Source organism: Trichomycterus rosablanca, chromosome 9, assembly GCF_030014385.1.
Source record: "Trichomycterus rosablanca isolate fTriRos1 chromosome 9, fTriRos1.hap1, whole genome shotgun sequence".
NCBI lineage: Eukaryota > Metazoa > Chordata > Actinopteri > Siluriformes > Trichomycteridae > Trichomycterus > Trichomycterus rosablanca.
The window spans coordinates 8,356,696-8,383,022 of NC_085996.1; the positions used below are offsets into that span (position 1 = coordinate 8,356,696).

Sequence of the window (26,327 nt, forward strand, 5' to 3'; positions counted from 1 at the left end):
AATTTTTACATTCATACAGCCACAACAATTACTAACAGGTGTAATAAATCAATGAATATGCTTCCAACTTTGCAGCAACAGTTTAGGGAAGGCCCTGCCCAACAAAGCAAGCTCTATAAAGATGTGAAGAAAAGCTTAGTTCAAAGAAGCTCCAGTGACCTGAACAGAGTCCTGACCTCAGCCACATTGAAGAGATTTTGAATGATCTGGAACATCAATTCAGGTTTTCTTATCAGCATCAGTTCCCAAGCCTGCACATGCTCTTTTGACTGAATGGGCACAAATTCCCACATACATACTTCAAAGTCTTGTGAGTTTGAAGTATGTAGAAGAGTTTTTATAACTGAAAAGATCACAGAGAGGTCACTCTATTTTAATAGCATTTGTTTTTGAAATGGGATGTCCAGCAAGCTCATGGGCAAGTGTCCAAATACTTTAGGCCACACACGCAGACACACACACTTAATGAATTCTACATTTTTGTTAAATTTTCTCTATTTTTTTCATTCCTGACCCTGTTTAAAAATCCTGAACTCGTTCAGTTCTAATTCCCTCTTTCATCTGCTGACTAATCCATCTTATCACACACACATACATACACACACACACATACACACACACACACTTTACAGGTTTCCATTTTTCTCAGTCCACTAAATCTCTTCTCCATGTAAAGCTAAGCTTGCGTCACTAATCTCTTTCTGTCTGTGCAGATGAGTGTTAGCTAGCCGAGCCGGTAGAACAGAAGAGCCTTGACTCCCACCTGCAGCCATGAATGGTAAGAACACAGAGTCCCTCTGTGTTTCTCTTTCTTCAACTATCATCTCTCTCTTCATTTATAATTCTGCCTTTCTATCTCTCTATCTACTGATATCCTTCACTGACTGTTTATCTTTATTTTCTTTTATTTGCTTTTATATCTGTCCTTACTTTCACTGTGGCGCTGTGATGATGGTTATGCACTTATTTGTAATTCATGGTGTGTTTCCTCACCATCAGGTTTTAAACTGCATGAAATAAATTGTTACTGTAGATTATTTCATAAAAGGTAAAATAGTTTTGGATGGTTAAGTTATCTAATGCACTTACTTTCCATAGCAGATTTTATAGTATTTACCCAAGTGTGGGACCAGCACTCAGGGGCACTGATGTGTGTCTCCCCTCAATGGCTAGGTTCATGTAACACCATGCACCTTCTGTATTTGTGATCTCAGACATTGAGGCTCTTAACCATCACGCCACACCAGCTCACTTCAGTATGAGCATGATCTAGGCGTATTTTAATAACACTTGAATAATCATATTTTAACCATTTAATACTTAGGGACAGTGGTAGTGGCCTAGTGAATAGAGCTATCAACTGAAAGGTTGAGAGTTCAAATCCCAGCTCTGCCATGCAGCCACTGTTGGGCCCTTGAGCAAGACCCTTAACCTTCTCTGCTCCAGGGTCACCATACTATGGCTGACCCTGTGCTCTGACTCCAGCTTCCAAACATGCTGGAATACTATTTATTCTATTCTTAATAGAACCCCACTGGCTTTATTTAACCCGATCCTTTATGCTAATTTAACATGCTTACCACATTGGTGATGAACTACGGACATTTATCAGCCACTGACTTCACTCCAAGTAATGAGTTAGAATTGCCAATACACCTATTGGCATATTTTCTGTGCTATGAATGTTAGTAATTGATTCTAATTAAGAAAGTTTTGGAGTTCTTTTGTTCTATTCATTTTAACTGAAGAATGTGTGGGTCTCAGAAACCCACCCCCAATACCTGCAGTAGTGGGTTAGCATAATTTACCGCTGTGCCGCTTGAACGTGCTTCTTTAGGTGTGTGTTTAATTTGATTTTAAATTATTCTGGTAAAGGTGTGGCTGATGTGTGCTATTCATTCCAGATGAAGTAGTGAAGCAATCTCATCATCCTGATCAGGGTTGCTGTGGGTCTGGCACAACCTGGATATACTGAGTGCAAAGCACAAATACTAGACAGGAACCCAGTTAGATGCAGAGCAACAGTCACTCACCTTTGTACTCACTTATTCAAACCTAATGGTCAATTTTAGTAGCCAATTCTGTACCATTCAATCATAGTTAAAGAAGTCATGGCTTTTCTGTACCATTCATCTATAAAGACATCCAGCACATTTCATTCTCTCTCTTCCTGTCAAGCGCTTCTGATTCAAAAGCATGATTCAGGAAAGGAAACATAGGTTTACTGTTTAAAACTGGAAACACTTAGCAACGCCTGGTTCCATGTTCAGGTCCCTAAACATCAACTCCATGGCAGCGGATTGTCTAACGGTGAGAGCCGAGCTGCTTCAGTGGCAGTAAAAATCCTCTGGGACATCGTCGTGTAGAACAGTGGATAAAGGCTGTGAGAACATGTACGTGTTTACTAGTGGAAGAACAACAGCAGCTGTTTGCTGGACACTTGTTATAAAATATAAGCTTGTTTAATGTAATCGACAACGATGTGCTACATAAAAATGTGATTATTTTCCAGTTACAGCTAATTTAGCTTCATGCATGTCTAGATACACTGTCTAAACTATTTTTTATTAATTCTTCACTGAGCATTTTCCCCCTTATTGGAGCTTTTTTCACATCCACCATCCTCACCCTGATCAAGGAGGGCCGGGGCTGTCACCTACCCACTCTGACGTGCTCACACAGCTGGTGATCGCTTCTTTTCACCTGCTAGGACCGCAGTATTACATGCAGAGAGCCAGACACAACCTTTTGTGATTAACCGCCCCTCCCCATGCAGACGCCTCAACCGGTCAGCAAAGGTGGTAATTGCCCCAGCGATTTCAATCATTGTTCCTCCTCCTATAGGCAGGCAGCCAATCATGTGCCTGTGTAGGTGCCCGATCGGCTGATAGCAGAGCTGATATTTGAACTTGAGAGCTTGATGCCATGGAATTTTGGAGTTTGAGACTATGTTTATTGTACAAAGTGCTATCCAAATGAGTGGGACTTTACACATGTTACACATGGTCAACCAACTAAGCTGGACACCGTCCCTCTAAGGCTGGAATTAGAGAATGCTATTGAGAAACAATTTTCTAATGTTGCTTGTCTCCTCTTTCGTCCCTTTCTGTCTTTGAGGTGGGTTTAATATTTGGGCCATCACTCCAGAGGAGAGAGGAAAGCATGACAAACAGTTCGACTCTCTCAGTCCCACACTGGGATTCGTGTCAGGTGAGTACACACACAAGTCCTGATAAGACCGGAAACAAGGACAAAATTCAGTTCTCACCATGTGGTGACATAAATATAACTGCAGGGTTTGTTTCTAAGGTGGTCCTGTTAAGGATACACACGGGTATATTTGCACCCATCCAAACTAGAATTGAAAGTTTAGGTGTTTTAGCCACAACCAATACTAAGAGATGTATAAAATCATTATTACAAATAAACTTAATCTACGTGTCAGCAGTTTGGGGAGGGTTTTTTCCTCCTCCACCATGGCTTTGCCCTTGTGCCCAGTAATATCCATAAATACATGGTTTCATAAGTTTGGTATGAAAAGAGCTGTGAGGAACACTGGGATGAATTGGATTAAATTTTCTTCCCATCCAACATCAGTCCCTGATGCCATAAATTCAGTCTGATGCTCCTACAGACACATGCGCTTGTACATCTTCTGCACTTGGACTGTGAATGTTTTAGATTCTGGGAGGTTGTTAGACAGGTTCGTTACCACCATTCATATAAAACCACTGACTAATGACAGTTATGTTGAATAAATTGTTTAATTCAGTCAGCTGTTCTGGCAGTTCATGGTTCCTTAACACATTTCTGAGTAGATATGCAGATCAGAGCCAAAATTTTCTATTCAGAGTGAAAAACAGCAAATAATTTGGGGGGTGTGAAGTCTGACAGGTACGTCAGTAATAATCATCGAGAAGAACGGCTGAAGAAATGGGTGCCGACTTCATATCATGTGTGTGTGTGTGTGTCTGTGTGTTCTGTGTGCAGGAGATCAAGCACGCAAGTTCTTCCTGCAGTCTGGCCTTCCTTCTTCAGTACTGGCTGAGATCTGGTAAAAAAAAAAAAGAAACGCCATCACAAATTATAAAGACATGATCTGACTATTAAAGTGTGAATAAACTCTAGTGGCCTGCACAGAGCCCTGACATTAACACTACAAAACAACCGTGAATTACATCTAACTTACATAGTTGCATGGTTTTGAAGGCATTTGTCAACTATCTACCCTCCCCAGATCAAACATACACATGTACACATTCTTCAGTGTATGTGTATACCACAGTTTATTTATTTATTATGATTTTAACATCAGGTTTTACACACTTTGGTTACATTTATGACAGGACAATTAATCACTGGTTACACAAGATTTGTCAGTTCAAGTTGTTAATGTCAAACACAGTCATGGACAATTTTGTATCTCCAGTTCACCTCACTTGCACGTCTTTGGACTGTGGGAGGAAACTGGAGCTCTTGGAGAAAACCCACACAAACACGGGGAGAACATGTACAACCAATTAGTTGAACCTCTTCAGCCCTAGTGTCCACTTTTTTGAAACCGAAACCCAAATGTTCACCCAAATAAATCAGATTTTGTGCTCAGAACTACCTGCTGTATCAATCAGCTGTAGTTGAACTCTCAAAATAGCCACTGTGTTTCCCTCTCTCAGGGCGTTAGCTGACATGGGTAAGGATGGTAAGATGGATCGCTTAGAGTTCTCCATTGCCATGAAGCTGATTAAGCTGCAGCTCCAGGGTGTGTCTCTTCCTCCATCTCTGCCCATCATCATGAAGCAAACCCCCGTCCCTGTAACAACATCATCGGCCCGTTTCGGTAAGCTGTGCTCAGACTGTACCTGTGCTAGAACACTACGTGGTTGTAACGATTCAACTCTTTTATAACTCCTGTAAAATGAATCATATGAGCTTTGAATCATTTTGTTAATCATTCTAAAACGTGCTGACTAGAAATCAATCACACTGGCTTAAAAAAGCAGGAGAGGTTTGACTGTGACTCGTGTTTGCAGGTATGGGTTCAATGCCAAACTTGTCCATCATGCCAGCTATGCCCCTGCTGACCCCAGCGGCTGTCGGCTCCTCTGTGTCTTCTGTAAACTCTTTGACCTCTATGCCACATGTGCCCCCTTTGCTGCCTATGCCAATGGTCCCCGATTCCCTCAGTCTGTCAGCACTACCCGACGGCACTGCCGCACTAACAATGGCACCAGGTAATACACACACACACACATTGAAAATCAGTAGGGAACATAGATATAGTTCATCTGTAGTGAACTTTAGTTGGAATTATGGTTCTGGTGGAGAATTTTGGTCCCACATTTGCTTTATTATTTAATGAATGGATTTTGATGTGATGGTGAATAATATTACAATATATGTTCTTCAGAATAACATGCTTCCTCTTGTGTTCTATAACTGAACTGTAACCCCTTTTAAGTAAAAGAATTAAAATGTATGTGTGTGTGTGTGTGTGTGTGTGTGTTTCATGTCCTCTGTATCACCTCCACTCACTGCAGGTGTGAATAAATCTCACTCGCTCTTGGATCTAGCATCCAGCAGGTAATAACTAAGATTTTTTAAAAGTTTTCTCCATATACATCACGTCACCATGTCCTAACACTTTGTGCATTTTGTTTAATCATTGCTATTTACCACCCATGCTTGGCATCATACAAACCCCATGACCACAAAGAAGATGGCATAGCCATTCATTTTTACATTTTACAAGGTAACATTGTGTTCCTTTTACCTTTGTGTTAGAACGCTTCAGCCTAAAACCAATTGAGGTTTAAAGTTTACACACACCTCTGAGGAACATGTTCACTGTGGGGCTTAGAGGTGAGGTGTTTCAGCCACACCAGTGGCTAACAGGTGTATCATATCAGTTATACAGTTTGAGGAAGACCCTTTCCTGTTCCAATGTAATCATGCCCTGTGCACAAAGTGCGACTGATCAGGGTGAAATAAGCTAAAGATTAGGTGCTGTCTATATATTTATGACTCTGCGGTGTGTGTAAACTTTTGATTTCAACTGTAGTTTGTAGTGCTCTATCTGGATGCTGGTAGATGAGCTCTGGTTGTTTACAAAGTGATATGATTACAAAGTATTTTTTGTGAGATGTGATTTCTGATTTCTCATTGGCTGCCTCTAGCTCAAACTCTTCCTCTACCAACTCACTGGCAAGTAACTCACCCAAAACCGGAGCATCTGATTGGGCGGTGCCTCAGTCCTCCCGACTCAAATATAGGCAGCAGTTCAACAGTCTGGACAAGCTGATGACCGGATACCTATCAGGTGTGTGAGTGTGTGTGTTTGTGTGTGTGTTGCATTGTGATTGTGACTTTACTTATTTAGCTGACTGCACATTCATTTTATTTTCATGTTTACAACCATTTTATCCTGGTCAGGGTCAGGGTGGGTCCTGTTTCTCTAAAATTGCTGGAAGCAATGCAATAACACATCCCTGACAGGGCCACTGCCATCCCCTACTTCCCAGACATAGCCATTCATTTCTGTATGTAGATGCCTGGCCGGTCAATAACACTGCTGGGGATTTAAACCCTGGATGCAAGCAGTAGTGACCTAGCGTATCATGTCTATTATGTCAAATGAAAAGAACTTTGTGTGTGTGTGTTTCTGTGTGTGTGTGTGTGGTTTTAGGTCCACAGGTCAGAAATGCCCTCACTGCCTCCAACCTCACACAGACTCAGCTCGCTACTATATGGTGAGTGCAGATAACCACACGTCCGGCACAAAGACACGTCATTATATACATATCATAAATTGTTCGTGTTTGTGTGTGTGTGTCAGGAGTCTAGCAGATGTGGATCGTGATGGTCAGCTGCGAGCGGAGGAGTTTATTTTGGCTATGCACCTGGTGGACATGGCCAAAACAGGTCATCCTTTACCTCTCACCCTTCCTGCAGATCTAGTGCCGCCGTCTTTCAGGTAACAGACATAAACACTCATGGCAACTAGCACATCCATTTTTAAGCTTGCTCAGCTGTGGACAGTGTCAACTGTGTTCCGTCAACTTTAAACTTAATGCAGATCTGGTTTTTTTTCCTGTTTTTATCTGAACATCTGGACGAATTTACTGTCAACATTAGGTGTCAGTTTAGAATTCCTTCCTGACTTTGTCTGGCTAATCTTGGGCCTGATGTTGCTTAGAAAATGGCTCCAACTGACATTCTTGCCATTGTGAAATGTGTACAAAGCTTTGTACTACTGTATAATCTTTGTATAAAAAAAGTGTAAGTGCACTATAATGTGTGTCCATGTTAATACTTTGTTAGATTTATTTGATATAAACATTTTTATAATGCTTTAAAGTATGTGAGAAGTGCTCTCTCTCCAGAACATAATACATATTTGTATTGTAAATACTACCTTTCATCAAATGCTTTATCCTGGTAAGCGTCACAGCGGGTCCAGTTCCCCAGGGAAACACTAGGCACAAGGCAGGAATCCGCAGGACAGGGTACCAATCGCATGACTTCAGCTACCCGTCCTCAGACATAGACAGTCATGTCTGTGCAGTTGCCCTGCGCATAATGCCTTTGTTTGTGTGTGTGTGTGTGTGTGTGTGTGTGTGTGTGTGTGTGTGTGTGTGTAGAACAGGGAAGCCATGTGACCTGCCGAATGGCATCATTACTCGAATCAGCACAGAACTCAAAGATCCAGAACCTGCAAACAAGAACAAGAGCAACGGTATCATACACACACACACACACACACACACATTTTTTGTTATTACTTCACATTTTAAACAAAAAACACATTAATTACAACATACAAAAAGGTTTAGCAAAGCTGTTTAACATCTGTAATAAATCAGTGTGGGGCAGTAGTTAAACACACTAGCCCAACAGTACTAAGATCTCCAGCTCTTGAGTTCCAATCTCAGCTCTGCTATCAGCCAATCAGGCGCCTAAACAGACACATGATTGGCTCTGATGACCTCTCTCCTTATTTGTGGGTGCCGGCGGTGATGAAGAATTAATCAAAAGTGCACATTAGCAGGAAAAGAGCCAAATACATTTTTACACCACTCTGCCTTTATCTGTGCAGCAAAAAGCTTTAGGCCTATAAATGTTTTGATCATTCTCACTGTGTCTCAGTGGCCTTTGAGGATAAGCTGAAGGAGAACTTCCAGCGAGGCAGCATGGAGCTAGAGAAGCGACGCCTGGCACTTCAGGACGAGCAGAGATGTGAGGAGGAACAACGAAGAGAGGAAAGGAGAAAAGAGGAGGATAGGAAACAACAGAGAGAAAGGGAGGAGCTGGAGAAAAGAGAGAGAGAGGCGCTACGCCGGCAAAGAGAGGAGGAGCAACGTATCGAAAAACAGAGAGAGATGGAGAGACGACGGGAAGAGGAAAGACTAAAAGAGCAGGAGAGGCAGGAGGTAGGTCAGAGGCCACACCTCCTTTACTGGGACTGACAGGCACCGAGGCCACACCTCCTTTACTGGGACTGACAGGCACCGAGGCCACACCTCCTTTACTGGGACTGACAGGTACAGAGGCCACTCCTACTTTACTGGGACTGACAGGCACAGAGGCCACACCTCCTTTACTGGGACTGACAGGTACAGAGGCCACTCCTACTTTACTGGGACTGACAGGCACAGAGGCCACACCTCCTTTACTGGGACTGACAGGTACAGAGGCCACACCTCCTTTACTGGGACTGACAGGTACAGAGGCCACACCTCCTTTACTGGGACTGACAGGTACAGAGACCACACCTCCTTTACTGGGACTGACAGGCACAGAGACCACACCTCCTTTACTGGGACTGACAGGCACAGAGACCACACCTCCTTTACTAGGACTGACAGGCACAGAGACCACATCTACTTTACTGGGACTTACAGGTGACTCCAGCACCCTTCTCCCCAAAGAACTCTCATCCCTTCTCTGCACATGCCCAAACCACAATTTACAGCTCATTAATAAGTTAAATATGTCTCTCCTTCAGGAGGCAGAGCGACAGAGGAGAAAGGAATGGGAGAGGACGAAGAGAATGGAGCTCCAGGCTCAACGCGAAAAAGAAAACAAAGACATTGAGAGACTCACAGCAAGAAAAAGGAGTCTGGAGCTGGAACTGGAGGCTGTGGTCAGTTTTACTTTTCTCTGGTGTTATTAAAACATGCATAACCAATAAATGCCACCCTGTCTAGAGTGTGCCAAGACTTACAGAAGCCATACTCTTGTACAGATAAACACCAGTCTAAAGGGACCCACAATATTGTTGGTGGTACAGAGAACTGTATAATCATACTTCATATTGGTCTATTCATCTGTCCATTAGGGCAACAAGCACAAGCAGATCTCCAACTGTCTCCGTGATGCTCAGAGCAAGAGGCATGTTCAGAGAGCGGAGTTAGAGCTCATTAATCAGAAAAGAGACGGTCGCATTGCTGACATCAACTCTCTACAGCTGCAGTTTGAGGTTATAAGAATATAACTATAGATTTATGTTTATTGGAAGATATAATGGAAGATTTTGTTGATGTGCAGGCTCGATACTGTACTGAACTCCTTAATTTCTTTTTAGGATGTTCAGAGGCAGCTGAGTAATTTGGGTCCAGAGAAACAGAGGCTGACCGACAGACTGAGAGACCTCACACAGACCAACACTAACTGTAAAAAACTTACTAAAGTGGTTAATTGAAAAAAATTGAGTTTGGTTGGTGGCTGGATGGATGAATGGATAGATGGATGGATGAATAGATGGAAGTCTGAAATAATAAATATATGGAGGAGAAAATAAATTAATTAATTTGCAGATGGATTGATGAATGGATGGAAGAAAGTAATATATGGCTAGATGAGGGAAAATGAATAAATTAATCAGAGTTTGGATGGATGGAAGAAAGGATGGATGGATGGTTGGATTTAGAGTTGGATGGATGCATGGAAAGTTGAAAGTAAGAATAGGTGGTGCATAGTGCATAGATAGTAGATGCATGCATGAATGGATAGAAGAATAGATGAATGCAGTGATGGATGGATGGATTTAGGGTTGAATGGATTCATGTAAGGTTAAAAGCAGGAATGGTTGATCCATGATGCATTATTAGTAGGTGTAAGCTTGGATAGATGGATGGATGGATGAATAAATGGGTGAATGGATGGAATGTAAAAGCCTCTTTCTGCCTCTGTCTTTTTATCGTACTTCACTCGCTGTATCTCAGGTGAAGGACTGAATGATGTGAGGAAGAATGTGGGTATGAAGGACCTGAGCTGCAGGAAGTTGAAGGAGCAGTTGGATGCTCTGGAGAGGGAGACGACCACCAAGCTGTCTGAGATGGAGAGCTACAACCGGGACATAAAGGTCTGGCTGAACCAATAAAATACTTAGTACGATTTACACGTACACACACACACACACACACACACACACACACACAAATGTGCACACATTTACACACACAACATAAACCAACATACTCACACATACACTAATACACCCAATGCAAACCTACACACACACTTACAAACATACACACACATATACACCTACACAGACCCATACACACACGAATATCTACACAGACACACAGACAACAGACACACACACGCACACAGACCCATACATATGCACAGACACACACACACACACACAAACACAGTAACAGTACCTCACATAATCACTAACTGAACTCAGTAACATAGTAACACACCTGATACCATCCAATAATCATCAATACTAATGATAATACTCGTGTTTATTTCTATTCTTTTCTTTCTTCCTTCCTTACTTTTCTGTCTCTTTTTCCTTCTTTCTTTTCTGTCTTTCTTCCTTTCCCCCCGGCTGTGTGTGTAGTCAGTGGAGCTGGATGACTGTATGCTACAGGGACTTCTGTCATTGCTGGGATGTTTAACAAATCTCTTCCTACTAATCAAGGTTCTTCTTTCACTTCTTTCTCATCATTCTATCCATCACACTTATCCGAGAGCTTCCCTCCATCCCTCATCAGTAGATGTTCACCCTGTTGGTCCTTCGCTGTGCTTCACTGTAGATGTGATGATTTGTGATGTTACTGGATGGAGTGTAAAAGCTTGTACTGGTGATTCCATTCAGAATATTTACTACACTTTATAGTTGATCTGAGTTTGGGTTGTGCCTCTAACATGGATTTAACATTGAGGAAAGGTTGTTGGGAACGTTACAGGAGCTGAGAGAAAGGCAGCAGCAGCAGCAGGCCGTTCTGGAGCAGCTTAACAGGGTGAAGGAGGAGAAAATGAAGGAGCTGAACAGGCGGAAGCAAGAAGAGGTGGAAAGAAAGAGGAGAGAGGAAGAAGCAGCCAGGTGATTAAAGAACCCATATACATAAAAATGGTACACATTACCTCCCACAATATCAGTAAAATATTCTAATTTCACCCATGGGTATGTTTTTGAGGAGTGGGAGAAAACCAGAGTAACCAGAGAAAACTCCTACAAACACAAAAAAAAACTCACAGATGAGGTTCAAACCCTGGTCTCGAGGAGCTGTGCAGCACCCACCTTACCTTCAATGCCATCATACTGCCCAAGAGTTGGTTGTTATTTACAAGCAGTAATATATGTGTGTGTGTTTGTGTGTGTGAGCTTAGACAGGCCAAGCTGGAGCAGGAACGCCTTCAGAGAGAGGAGGCCGAGTTCCAGAGGAGGCTCGCCCAGGAGAGAGAGGCCAAACTCAAAGAGGAGCAGCAGCTCCTGGCCCAGGAGAGGCTCCGTCAGGCTCAGGAGAAAGCAGCCCAGCAGGAGAAAGAGGAAAGAGAACGGGAGGAAAAGATGAGAGTGGAGGAGCAAGAGAGAGAGGAAAAGAGGAGAGTGGAGGAGCAGGAGAGAGAGGAAAAGAGGAGAGTGGAGGAGCGAGAGAGAGACGAAAAGAGGAGAGTGGAGGAGCGAGAGAGGGAGGAACAGGAAAGGGGAAAAGATGGAACGAATGAAGAAATAACAAAACCTTTGGATCTTCAGTCGCAGCTCTCAGCACTGTTCAGCAGCACAACAAATGGACCTGGTGAGAGGCTATAGCTGTTTTACTGGGACTGACAGGTACAGAGACTTCTCCTCCTGTTGTGGGACATACAGATATAGAAGCTACTCCTTTTTACTGTGTGCAGGTCACATATTAAGTGGGAAGGACAGTTACAGTGGTCACGCCTCCTTCCTTTGGACTGACTGGTATATATTTCACGTCTCCTTTACTGGGACTGACTGGTATAAGATCTCATATTTTTTGGAATGGATAGGTGCAGTGGCCATGTCTCCTTTAATGTGACTGACAGGTAGAAAAATAAAGACACTTTTAGAGATGGTTGGGTGATGGTTGTGCAGCTGTTGTGCAGTGGTTGTGTGATGGTTGTGTGATGACTGTTATGCTTGCAGTTTTGGATGCCCAGGGAAATAATGGCATGCGAAGCACCTATAGAGCGCTGTACCCCTTCACTGCCCGCAATGATGACGAACTCACACTGGAGGCAAATTGCTTAATTGAGGTATGCACACAGACACATACATCACAAACACACACACACACACACACACACAAACACACTAAACTATTCCCCTCTGCCCCTCAGGTGGATGAACTGACAGTGAGAGGGCCCGGCTGGCTGTACGGTACATATGGAGGTAGCAGCGGCTGGTTTCCTGAGAGCTATGCTGAAAAAACCAGCAACAACCAGCAGAATAATGTCAATTCTTCACACTCCACACTGACCTCTACTGACCAGTTCAGGTATGACTTTTCTGCAAGACTTGAGATGCATTGTTACCATGATTTACTTCTTAATTTAAAGGTGTTACTAAAACTTGAACTGGACATCTTTTTTTTGCTTTTACAGGATCCCCAGGGTGGATATAGAGGGACCAACACCCACACACACACCTGCAGCTACACACACACAACACACACAGGTAAGCACAAATGGCAACATGGACCAGGGCCAGATCTCTTTAGCAAACATACTATAATTTATAAATGTATTTTTTATGTCTGGAATAATACTTTCTGTAGATTAGGTTAACCCCCATTGACAACCCCCCCCCACTGGCCGAAGAGAGCTAAGACTATCACATGTCCCCTCTGTGTGTGTGTAGGCTGTAGCTTTAAGTCCATGGACAGCAACCACTGACACCCACCTTGGCTTCTCAAAGGACGATATCATCACAGTTCTGGAGCAGCAGGAGACGTGGTGGTATGGGGAACTCGGGGAGAAACGAGGGTGGTTCCCCAAATCCTACGTCTCCATAGTGACCACGAACAACAACCATGCAGAGTAAGGAACTTTCTCTACCCCTCCATCAGAGATCACAGATCTAGATTTAGGACCACTGATAAGTCAGATGTGGAGAAATAATAAACAGAAATTCTATTCATGCTTTTTTGGGTATAAGAATGTTTTAAATATAATAAATATTTCAAAAAATAAAGCAGATTAAAGTTTGTTCACTTATTTTATTCTAAAATAATTTTACTATATTCTTTTGTACTAGAATATCCTCATTTTACATTCAGAGAGCTAATCAGGGTTTTTATTTCACTTGATAGTGTACAAGATGCTTTTTTAAACATTCATTTCAATCATATTTTAATAAGAAAACTTTAGTTAAAAAAAATTTGATCAGATTGTTATTAAACACCTCTGTGGGACACCGGATCATTGCTTGGTGAAACATCCCATTCCAAAACCACTTTTTTATATTTATTTGATTTTATGCATTGTTGAGCAGTGGGCGAGGCTGAAACCTTCTAGCTCAGTAATTAGGAGGGGTGTCTACATACTAGTCTTACTAAAATGTTTTGTTTCTCCTCTAGGCCTTTATACTCCACTGTTGATGAATTAGAACTGCCAGACTCCATCCTGCTTGAAGGTGAGCAGCGTGATCTTGTTAGGATGTTCGATCAGTCAGTGTTTGAAGTTTCTTGATTGATGTGGATTTTGATTTTAGAATACGTGGCTCTTTACACGTACGAGAGTCCTGAATCAGGTGACCTGACTTTCCGGGCCGAAGATGTTGTTTTGGTAACAGAGAAAGAAGGCGAGTGGTGGAAAGGCTGCATCGGCGATCGATCAGGACTTTTTCCTTCGAACTACGTCAAACCCAAAGATCTAGACGTATGTAAAGTTACATTATAATACAAACTTTATTTATTGTAGTGTTTTACCATACAAACCATAACATACAGTTACCATATAAATCATACAGTTACCAAACAAACCATACAGTAACCATACAAACCATACAGTAACCATACCATACAAACCATACAGTAACCAAACAAACCATACAGTAACCATACAAACCATACAGTAACCAAACAAACCATACAGTAACCATACAAACCATACAGTAACCATACAAACCATACAGTAACCATACAAACCATACAGTTACCAAACAAACCATACAGTAACCATACAGTAACCATACAAACCATACAGTTACCAAACAAACCATACAGTAACCATACAAACCATACCATACAGTTACCAAACAAACCATACAGTTACCATACAAACCATACAAACCATACAGTTACCAAACAAACCATACAGTTACCATACAAACCATACAGTAACCATACAAACCATACAGTTACCAAACAAACCATACAGTTACCATACAAACCATACAGTTACCAAACAAACCATTCAGTTACCATACAAACCATACTGTAACCATACAAACCATACTGTAACCATACAAACCATACAGTTACCATACAAACTATACAGTTACCAAACAAACCATACCATACAGTAACCATACAAAACATACCATACAGTAACCATACAAACCATACAGTTACCATACAAACCATACAGTAACCATACAAACCATAACAGTTACCATACAAACCATAATGTAACCATACAAACCATACCATACTATACATGTACCATACAAACCATACTGTTACCATACTGTAACCATACAAACCATACAGTTACCAAACAAACCATACAGTAACCATACAGTAACCATACAAACCATACAGTTACCAAACAAACCATACAGTAACCATACAAACCATACCATACAGTTACCAAACAAACCATACAGTTACCATACAAACCATACAGTAACCATACAAACCATACAGTTACCATACTGTAACCATACTGTTACCATAGTTACCATACAAATGATACTATACAAACCATACTGTAACCATACTGTTACCATACAGTTACTATACAAACTATACCATACTATACATTTACCATACAAACCATACTCTTACCATACATTTACCATTCTGTTGCCATACTGTAACCATACTGTTACCAAACAGTTATCATACAGTTACCATACAAAGCATACAGTTAGCATACAAAACATACCACACAAACCATAGTTACCGTACAAACCATACAGTTACCATATACTGTAGTTACCATACAAACCATTTCATATATTTACCATACAAACCAAATAGTTACCTTACGGTTGCCATACAAACTATTCCATATATTTACCATATAAACCATAGTTACCATATAAACCATAGTTACCATACAAAATATTCCACACCTTTACTATACAAACCATATAGTTACCTTATAAACCATACTATACATTTATTATACAGTTACCATATAGCAACTGTACATATGTGTCAAATTTCTTAGTGATTTGTTGATTACAGATCGCTTAGAGAAGAATAAAATGAAATTGATCACCACTCTGGACCACACTAACATTTGCATTGGCTTTAACATGAGGCTTTAATTTTACTCTGCGTATGAAGCTGTCATTTTTGTGGATTCATTTTTTGTACTTCTGTTTTAGGCGGCCAAACCTGGTGCTGCCAGCAGAAAGCCAGGTGAGTTTAGGAATTCTTGTCTTAAACAAACTCTGTGCACCGTAGGTTAATAAAACCACTTTTTAATATTCTTTTCTTTTCAGAGATTGCACAGGTAACAGCAACCTGTGTGGCATCGACACCAGAGCAGCTGAGCGTGACTCCTGGCCAGCTGATCCTCATCCTCCATAAGAACTCCTGTGGCTGGTGGTTGGGGGAGCTGCAGGTACATGTGGAGTGTGTTTGACTGGTCCAATTAACCTCATCATATGATTTTTAAGTTTAAGTTACATTTTAATTTTCAACTTAATGCCCATTCATTGTTTTTAAATGGACTGTCCAACAAGCTCACAGTCAGATGTTCACATTCATAGTTTAAAACCTGTATGTGTGTGTGTGTGTGTGTGTGTGTGTGTTGTTGTTGTTGTTGTAGGCTCGGGGTAAGAAGCGTCAGAAAGGCTGGTTTCACTCTTCAAACGTCAGACTGCTGGAGCCCAACTGTGCCAAAACCCCTCCTGCATCTCAGCCCTGTACATAACACACACACACACACACACAAACACACACGTCTTTCAATTATTCACTCACAGAAAAAGAACAGTTGTAGAAATCATTAAAATCCTAAACACTCTGTCCCCAGTGTGTCAGGTGATTGCAATGTATGACTACAAAGCCGCCAATGGGGATGAACTAAGTTTTCTGAAAGGTCAGCTGATTAATGTGTTCAACAAGGATGACTCTGATTGGTGGAAAGGAGAGGTTAATGGGATCACCGGGCTATTCCCGACCAATTACGTCAAGATGACCACAGAGACTGACCCCAGCCAGCAATGTGAGTTCTGTTATCTTGATTATAGTTGATACTGATATACTTGATACTTTTCTTTTTTTTTAATTACTTGTGTATGTTCCAAAAGTCTCAGACCACTAGTGAAAATGCTTTAATTTAGCATTTTTTCTGATACTCAAGTTGTTTTGCTGATTATTGAATTTGTAATGAAAACATTCCATTAGGAAACATGTAAACAGAAACATGTTCACTGGTGGTCTCACACTGAATAATACTGGAATGGGATATCCAACAAGCTTATCATCAGGTGTCCAGATACTTTTGGCTGTATAGTGTTTACATGTTTGTGTATTGTTTATTTTTATTTAGTTAAGCTTTTTTATGAACTATAAGTATAACTTTGGTCTCACTTTCTCTCAATATCTTCTATCTATCATTTATTCATTGTCATTGCAACCCACATCCATCCCTCTCTTCCTTCCCTTTCTTGCTGCTCGCCTCATCTCTGCTTTATTTCAGGAACTGTAACCTCGACAGTTCTCCGTTTCTTCCTTCTCGTCCAATCAGAGAGTGCGTCAGCTTTATAAAACAGCAGACAAGACTCCGCAACTGCTTTCTTCTTTCTTTCTGGATGAGGCTTTTTCTCCTCTCTTTTTAAATGTTCTGTTTATTAGTCTCCCTCCGATTAGGATCTGATCTAAATTAAAGCAATAATTAGTTCAAAAATTAAACAGCCCTCTTTTTTTCCTACTTAAAATGAAGTTGATCAGTTAAGTTTAGTGACCGAAGTAAGCTTTCAATCACACCCTGTTGTACTGCATAGCATGCCTAAATAGTGCCCTACCAATGGTGTAGTTACACACTTTGTAGCACATATGATGCAGTTTGGAATGCAGCCAGGAAATCACTAGTGTTTGCAGTGTAAACAATGTCTGGCTGTCATAAACATTAATGTAATATTTTATGGTTAATAGGTAATGTCAGTATGTTTAAAGTTGTGTTCTACTAGTGTAAAGAACATTAAATGTATTTAAAAATGTAACATCATCTTGTGCAAGTTATAAACAGAGATGGTGGTGAAGGATTGTAAGAAATCTCTGTACTGGAGGTAACAGTGAGTCGATTCTGGTCACTATTGAGACCATACAGTCAGAATAAATAGATACTAAAGGAATAACATAAGCACAAGGATTCAAAATAGACTTAAGACCTGTTGTGTTACCTAAAGAAAAAATGCAAAAAAGAAACCTCAGATAGAACTAAATTAAATGTTATGCCTATTTCTGAAGCCTGCATTTTGAAACCCTACTAAATTGTTTTGCTTGTTTTATTGATTCAGCTCCTTTTAGTGTTAACCCAGGGTGGGTTTTAAAAAGTCTGTAGGTGAAGCTGCTTTTGCTTTTAGCTTTATTTTTATTGAATTAGTCTTCTCTGTGGGTGAAGCATTCTCATAGCTGGGGTGTCCAACAAGCTCATGGTCAGGTGTCCAAATACGTTTTGCCATATAGCGTATTATAGCCTGAAGGGAGCACACTACAGACACTTTGGTTTTAATGGTTTTAATTAACCATCTTTGGATTGAGGGTACATTTGTTTGAATATTGACAGGAATATGATCTCCAAGTGACTCTTTTGGTGACAGGGTGTTTTTTAAACATTTTGAGTACTAAATGATTTAGGAAACATTTATAGACAGGAACTTTGATACGGTTCACATTCGTAGAGGAACAAGAGTTGTATGATTGTTTGTAACTTGACATGTGCACCCATGTGTTACACCAGCACACACTACATCTTTACTCTCTTGTTAGATTAATATACTGTTAGTTAGCTTTCTTCTGTATTACTGTAACACACACACACACACATACCAGTGTTATTATAGTTTTTCATTGTGTAATATTATTAATTTATGACATTAATGTAAATTAATGTATTTTTTTCTTTTTAATTGTAGAAACAGATATCTAGATCTGCTTTTTTTGTGTAACAAACTAAACACTAAACTAGAACTTTAGCTGCATGCTGCACCAAAAATGAAAATGGAAAAGCTGCGCATATTTAATTCTTATTTTGCACCCAGTGTTTATGGATGAACCTGGACCCACATAATTAAGGGTAAATGAGTGTCCGGCATCCATGTTCTTTATCATTTTTGAAGCACAAATTGTGATTTCTGGAGGACTAAGTTTATCCTGCGGTGCACTACAGCGCCACTAGTGGCCACACAGTGTACTGGATACTGGATTTATTACCTTATAAAAAACCTCCCATATTATGTAATTGTTTTTTACTATTTTTCTTACTATAGTTTTAGTTTTAGTTATTTTAGTTATAGTTTTAGTATAACTATAATAACCCTGGTACCCACCAACACACACACACACACACACACACAGACACATTCACACACACTTGATGACATCACCAGCAGCATGTTATCCTGTAGCACTTGAGCAGTCGCTATGCAAGCATCTAACAGCCGTTACGATCCAGCGCCACGTCCTTTTGCTTCTTCTTTGCTCTAAGAGACATTCTGCTTCTGCTATGCGACTCTTTTTCTATTGAGAATTTGTCCTAGAATAAAGATATGTATGTTTGGAGATTAATAAAGAAATGAAAATAAAGTTTTTATCTGTTCAAGATTAAGTGTTGTTCATGTGCACAGAAACACACAGTTGTGATGAAATTCTTAACTCTTATTTGCTTGCAGTCATGCTCATTAACATAAAAGTAACAGATACAGTAAAATATTTTAAGAAGAAGCTATAAATGAATAAATTATAAAAAATAAGACAGTATGGACTTATGGATGCTTTTCCTAATTACTAAATTCAGGTATTTCAGCCACACCAATTGCTAACAGGTGGATTAAATTAATTATATAAAATCAAACATATGCTACTAACTTTGTGCATAGGGCCACAGTCATACTGGAACAGAAAAAGGCATTCCCCAAACTATTGCCACATAGTAAGGTCCATAAAAAGGTGTTTTGACGAGTTTGATGTGAAGAAGCTGCAGTGCTCTGCTGCAGAGCCCTGACCCCAGTCCTATTAAAACCTTTGGGATGAATTAGAATGTCATATGTAAGGCCTTCTTATTTAACCTAATTGCATTATGTCACATATGCTTCTTGTATTAAATAGGTACACAGTCCAAATTCCTATGGAACATTTTCCCAGAAGAGTGGAGACTGTTAGAGCCTCGAAGAGAACCTTTCCTGGTTCTTTCCTGGTTTAGAATGACTATGCCTGTGTGTTCAGAGTGAGCTCAACCACATTTAACAGCTTTGGGATGAATTAGAATGTTGAGAGCAAGCCAGATATTATTGTTAACATTAGTGCATGATTTCCAGCAGTTATGTTCCAGAAATCTAGTAAACATTATAGAAAAGAGTGGAGGATGCATATTTATATCAATACCAATGATTTTAGAAGTGGTGTGCCACCAAAATCTGGACATTTAGCTTATTCTTGTCATCAAGTGTGTGCATGCAAACGTGTGTGTCTGTGTGTGTGAGTAGGGTGTGCGGATCTTCTGAGTTTGGACTCCATGAGTTCTGAGGAGAGAAAGAGACAGGGCTACATCCACGAACTCATAGAGACCGAGCAGACGTATGTACAGGACCTGGAACTGGTTCTGGAGGTACATTAGCAAACACACAGGACACACAGAACACTCCAGAGCAAACACAAACATAACACTGATGGAAAGTTTGATTTATATGGGAGAATTGACTCTGGACTGGTGACATCACGCTGCTTGTTTGTTTATGCAGCACAGACTTTTACATTAATGCTAAGCTGAATTGACATCCATTATTCCTCCTCCATGAGTGTTTTGAAGGAATAAGTTACATTAAATAACGAAAAACTTACCACCAGTGCAGAAGCGGGTCTAAAGAGACATCATGTTGGAAGTATAGCTGAGTGCCAACAAATGTTTGTAGGGTGATGCTATATAAAACTGGGTGGCAGTGTGATGACAAGGTTTCTTTTCATTGGTAATGTCAGCCAGTAGAATAATGACACTTGGACACTAATCTAGTTTAATAATGACACTTGCATTATAGTGCACTAATGGTTTATGGTTGAACAATGGCAAATAGCTATGAACGATCAGGGTGGTGCTTAGTAAATGATTATTGCTACACATTTTGATGTTTATTTGTAATCTGGTATGGTGTGTGTGTGTGTGTGTGTGTATGCAGGTGTTCTACAAACCGATGGCTGAGTCAGGCAGGTTGACTGAGGCTGAGATGAGCATGATCTTTGTAAACTGGAAAGAACTGATCATGTGTAACACCAAACTGCTCAAGTGAGTGTCACATGTTGTAAGTTTTCTGCCTTTCTCTTTGATTTTATTTAATTATACTGAGTACCTCATTTTGGTCTAAATAATTGTCAACGAAATGTCCAGTGTTTTTATCATTTACATTTACATTTTCAGTATTTAGCAGAGGCCTTTATCCAAAGCGACTTACATTACAGTTACAGAATACAGTCTGAGCAATTAAGGGTTAAGGGCCTTGCTCAAGGGCCCAACAGCAGCAACCTGGCAGTGGTGAGGCTTGAACCAGCGACTTTCTGGTTACTAGTCCAGTACCTTAACCACTAGGCTACGGCTTGCCTTTTATCATAATGGGCTTATATCCTGTCACACAAGAAAAAAAAAAACTTGTTTCAAAATCTACTGCATTTGTTACTGATCAAATTGTTCATCTTGCATGATAAGCTCAATAAATCTCCTGATTTTAAATGGCCATCAGCCAGCCGGGCGCCTACACAGACACACGATTGTTGTAGGTGGAGGGACAATGGCTGAAACAGGGTTCCTCTTCTCTAGGGCAATTACAACCTTTGCTGACCAGTTGAGGCACCTGCATGGGGGGCAAATGATCTCAGTGTGTGGCTCTCCCTACATGATACTGTACTCTGTGGAACCTTGTCTCTAGCAGGTGAAAAAAAGTGTTTGGCGGCTATGTGTGTGTTAAAGGGAGCACATGACAACCTTGGCCCTTCTTGATCGGGGGAGGGGGTAGTGGAGCAACGAGAAAGAGATAAGCTCCCATTACCCATGACTGGATTGGGTAAAAATTGGGATAAATGAATAAATAGAAGATAAAAGAGAAGTGGCTCAACTGTGAACAGTGTCACCCATCAGTTGAGGAGCAGTTTAGAATAAAAGAAATGAGAAAAAAAATAAAGGGTGCAATTGGGTCCAATTTAACCGGCCACTTCAATCACCTGCACTTTGGAAGCCAAAGTTTTGCTCAAAAAAAAAAAAAATTTCAAGATAAAGAAATTCCAAACCTACCATGAGACACATTCTTACAGCACTCGGTAATCCCAGGTGGTTTCCCACCCAGGTACTGACCGAGCTTTCAAGATCAGATGAGATCAGATGTTCTCAGGGTGGAGTGGCCTTAAGCATGTGAGATAGACGTTCTTTATAAATCTATACATCCTTTTGACAACAGAAACACTCTTTTCCAGAGCTCTGCGGGTAAGGAAGAAGACGGTGGGCGAGCGCATGCCCGTGCAGGTGATCGGCGACATTCTGTCCTCTGAGCTTGCCCACATGCAGGCCTACATCCGCTTCTGCAGCTGCCAACTGAACGCTGCCGCACTGTTGCAGCAGAAAACAGATGCCTCAGATGATTTTAAACTCTTCCTAAAGGTTACCCTAAGTTCCTTACCTACCTCTTATCAGCCTTCACATATCTGCTTCTTAAACAGTGACTCCTACTGTCATGTTTAGGTACCGGTGGTGGAGGAATACATAGAGCATAGCTTGCCAAGGCTCTCTGTAAGAATCCCCCGCTGGACAGTGAAAAAATGGTTGTTGACTTCTCACTTATCAAGTGCCTTTACAAGCACCTCTGACGTACTGCCTCTTTCTGTTTTACAGAAAATAGCCACTAATTACCTCTGTAAAGGAATGCCACTGTCCAGCTTCCTGCTGAAGCCCATGCAGAGGATCACTCGCTATCCGCTAATCATCAGAAATGTGAGACCTTAAACATGCACAAATAAAAATAGAAAATAGAAAAGCTCATTTTTAAACATAGTGGTTTTAAATAATGTAAATAATTGTTGTATACTATTATAATTACAACATAATTGTTATAATTGAAGATCTATAGATCTAAGTCATTTTTATCAACCTCTTTATCCTAGTTAGTGTTGCTGCTGGAACTGAGCACACTCAGCACAAGGCAGGAAAACCTTGACAAGACTTTAGTGTGTCTGTGGGAATTTGTGCCCATTCAGTCAAAAGAGCAGTTTTGAGGTCTGGCACTATTGTTAGACGTTAAAGCCTGGCTCACTATCAATGTTCCAATTAATTCCAAAGATTTTTAACAGGATTCAGGTTAGGGGTTTGTGCAAGCCACTTGAGTTCCATGTCCTAATGGACCTCACTTTGTTCACTGGCGGATGGCCATGCTGAAACAAAAAAGAGGAAGGACCGCACAGCATATTAAGCTGTTGTTTATTTGAAATAATTAATTTTACACACCTCAGTGGGTTTGGCTAAAACACCTAAACTCAATTATTAGGAAGGATTTTCCCAATATTTTTGAGAGGCTGCTTTTGAGGGCAGTAATTATTAGACATTTATTTTCATACAAGTCAGTGAAAATAGTGGGCAATCGTTTGGTCGAGTGGTCTTTCCTCCCTCCTCAGTTCTCTTGTTTTCTGTGAGACTGTAGATTCTGGAGAATACTCCAGTGGGCCACGTGGACCAGGTGAACCTCCGGGAGGCACTGGACAGAGCCGAGCTTCTGTGCTCTCAGGTGAACGAGGGCGTGAGAGAGAAGGAAAACTCGGACCGACTGGAGTGGCTGCAGAACCATGTGCAGTGTGAGGGGATCATTGAGGTAATTTGTTTGCTGAGATTAGGGGTCAACATTTAAACTCTGACATTTTTAAATAAAACATGAGCTCAGTTGTGATTTTGGTTTGTTCTGGTCCTTCCAGCACCTGGTTTTTAACTCTTTGACGAACTGCCTGGGTCCTCGCAAGCTGCTGCACAGTGGACGCCTATGGAAAGCTAAAAGCAGCAAGGAACTCTGGGCCTTTTTGTTTAGTGACTTTCTGCTCCTCACCTACACATCCAAACAGTTCTCCTCAAACACAGACAGACTCTTCAACCCCAAATCCAACACAGTCTACAAGATGTACAAAACGGTAAAGAGCACAGCTAACGTCTCACTTAGTGACGTTAGTAATTAGCACAAAAGTAACAGGTGACAAGTGACATTAACATCATCTAATTCAGGCTGACCAACCTCCTAGCAATGCCAGAAAGTTCTAACTTTTATCTGTTTTAAATTTTTAATACAATAAATAACCCCACACTGCCCCCTAGAGGTCGATATATAAACACAGTCGGCTCAACATCCATAATTGTTTTAAGAAAACAATTTTATGAAAACATAAGAAAACATTTTATGAAACAATTCTATTTTAAATAAATGAATTTTGGCTTCTCACATTAGTCTGCATATTTAATTTGCCACAGCATTTATACTGATGCCCTTCATGATGCAACCCCCCTGGCAGTCAGGCCATTAAAGTTACTAAAATTGCCCTAAGTGTGAGTGTGTGTGAATGTGTGTGTGTGTGTGTTTGTATGCCTGCCCTCTGCCCACAAAATGTGTGTTCATGAGATAAGATCTGTCCATCTTTTCTCCACAGCCTGTGTTCTTGAATGAAGTGCTGGTTAAAATGCCGTCCGACCCATCCAGTGATGATCCAGTGTTCCACATTTCACACATTGACCGTGTTTACACGCTGAAAGCTGAAAACATTAACGAAAGGTGCATGTGCACTCACACACTGAACACGTTATAACTCAAACTTATGAATAAATAGTATTGTGGACAGAAGGTGCCACTCCAGGCTTTTCAAATACTGACCACGATTATGTTTCTGCTGCTTGTTCAGAACCACATGGGTCCAGCGGATCAAGGCAGCCTCCGAGCGTTTCATTGAGACAGAAAAGCTGAAAAGAGAGAAAGCGTACCAAGGTTTGAAGGAACAATGGCTTATTAATCTGAAACCCAAATGCAGTCAAACAGCCAAGTCTTAATGTGTGTCTGAAGTTTCATCAGTTTATCCATGCATCTCAGTAGCTTTATTTACTCTTCTGTTTCAGCATTACAGTGCTTTTGTACACAAAGCGAGGTCCATAAGGACCAGTTGACGCGTTTGGTGAAGAGGAACTCTAGTGGCCTGCACAGAGCCCTGACCTCAAACCCATTCCACACCTTTGAGATGACCTGGATTGTTAATTGACAACCAAACCTCACTAATGCTTTTTTGACTGAATGGGCACAGATTCCCACAGACAGACTAAAAGATCTTTTTAAAAGAGTGAAGGCTGTTATAGCTGCAAAGGGAGGCCAGCTCCATATTAATGCCTATAGTTTTGTAATAGGAACTCCAACAATCATATTATCAGATGTCCACACACTTTTAGTGCATTTAAATCTCTTGGCTGATTGACTACATTTGTGCTATAGGAACTTTGTTTCTGATTTTTTACTTTTTTTTAATAATTTTTTATAATAATATTAATATTTTTATTTGGTGTGTTTTAGCTCGATCTCAGAAGACGAGTGGTATTGGACGTTTGTTAGTAACAGTGCTGGAGGCTATCGATCTGAAACCCTGCAAGCCAAATGGTGAGACACACACAGAATGCACTCACGACAAAACACCTGATTATAGCAATTACTGATTTTTGACTATGGTGACCAAAATTTACTGATGAAAATGAAATGCACTAACTAAATGTCTTGTATAGGACAATTAGTCAATACGTCCTCTTGCACTTTTTTCTGAGGTTCATAAACATCTCATCATACCAATCACATCTGGTTGTAGGTAAGAGTAACCCATACTGCGAGCTGTCTATGGGAGCACAGTGCTACACCTCACGGACACAAAACGACACAGTCAACCCCAAATGGAACTTCAGCTGTCAGTTCTTCATCAAAGATCTGTACCAGGATGTCTTGTGCATCACTGTCTTTGAACGGGACCAGTTCTCACCCGATGGCAAGTGTACAGCAACTGCTGATATGACATTTATTTCTTTGCATAATTGTATATGTAGCAACAGCCAACTAAGAAACTAGTTTTACTGATGTTTTTGCTTGTGATTTTCAGACTTCCTGGGTCGCACAGAGGTTCCTGTGGCCACTATAAAGAAAGATCAAGAGGGAAAAGGACCACTAACTCGACGTCTGCTTCTGCACGAAGTTTCCACTGGAGAGGTTCGAGTTCGCCTCGACCTGCAGCTCTATGAGCAGTTGCCCCTCCTCTGACCTCTTTTTAGTCCTTAGCCGTGAAACTCTACAATTCCTAAATTTACTGTATTTTTCTTTTTTCTAAAAAAAAAAGGATATAAATGTTTTATCTGATACAGCAAGCACAAGGAAGCAGTGATGGAAAGTTAGATTATTTAACATCAAAATAATAAAAAATGTTTTATAACATTTTGTTAAGTAAACATTTCATATTATAGCAACTGACAAAACAAAAAATACAGTATAAAAGTAAAGTATAAAAGTAAAAAGTAAAGTATAAAAGTAATTTCTGAGAACTAAAAGAACATTTGCAGAAATCAGTAATAATCCTGCTGTGAATTACATCTGTATCACAAGTGTATGGAAGTTTCAACTGTAAATGGGTGCAGTA

General features: G+C 40.6%; 1 protein-coding gene across 1 annotated transcript; it reads left to right on the top strand.

Annotated features, from left to right (window-relative positions):
• The first annotated feature begins 728 nt into the window (after positions 1-728).
• On the top strand, positions 729-26,318 carry itsn2a (intersectin 2a). The gene is made up of 38 exons (XM_063001817.1): positions 729-778; positions 3,118-3,210; positions 3,991-4,054; positions 4,674-4,837; positions 5,031-5,231; positions 5,538-5,580; positions 6,174-6,316; positions 6,683-6,746; positions 6,833-6,970; positions 7,638-7,732; positions 8,143-8,426; positions 9,002-9,139; positions 9,335-9,475; positions 9,581-9,668; positions 10,221-10,360; positions 11,202-11,338; positions 11,626-12,035; positions 12,404-12,513; positions 12,598-12,755; positions 12,862-12,934; positions 13,118-13,296; positions 13,836-13,891; positions 13,970-14,136; positions 15,815-15,848; positions 15,932-16,053; positions 16,261-16,357; positions 16,468-16,659; positions 20,144-20,265; positions 20,831-20,937; positions 22,116-22,299; positions 22,531-22,629; positions 23,333-23,500; positions 23,601-23,810; positions 24,321-24,442; positions 24,570-24,652; positions 25,226-25,309; positions 25,512-25,685; positions 25,797-26,318. The coding sequence occupies exons 1-38, from the start codon at positions 772-774 to the stop codon at positions 25,952-25,954; spliced, it is 5,049 nt and encodes a 1,682-aa protein (XP_062857887.1). The 5' UTR covers positions 729-771; the 3' UTR covers positions 25,955-26,318.
• The last annotated feature ends 9 nt before the right edge of the window (positions 26,319-26,327 follow it).

Bases quoted from the DNA above. Each gene is read 5' to 3' on its own strand.
- itsn2a (XM_063001817.1), top strand. The intron at 6,971-7,637 runs GTAACAGACATA...GTGTGTGTGTAG, and splicing joins CTAGTGCCGCCGTCTTTCAG to AACAGGGAAGCCATGTGACC. The intron at 8,427-9,001 runs GTAGGTCAGAGG...TCTCTCCTTCAG, and splicing joins AAGAGCAGGAGAGGCAGGAG to GAGGCAGAGCGACAGAGGAG.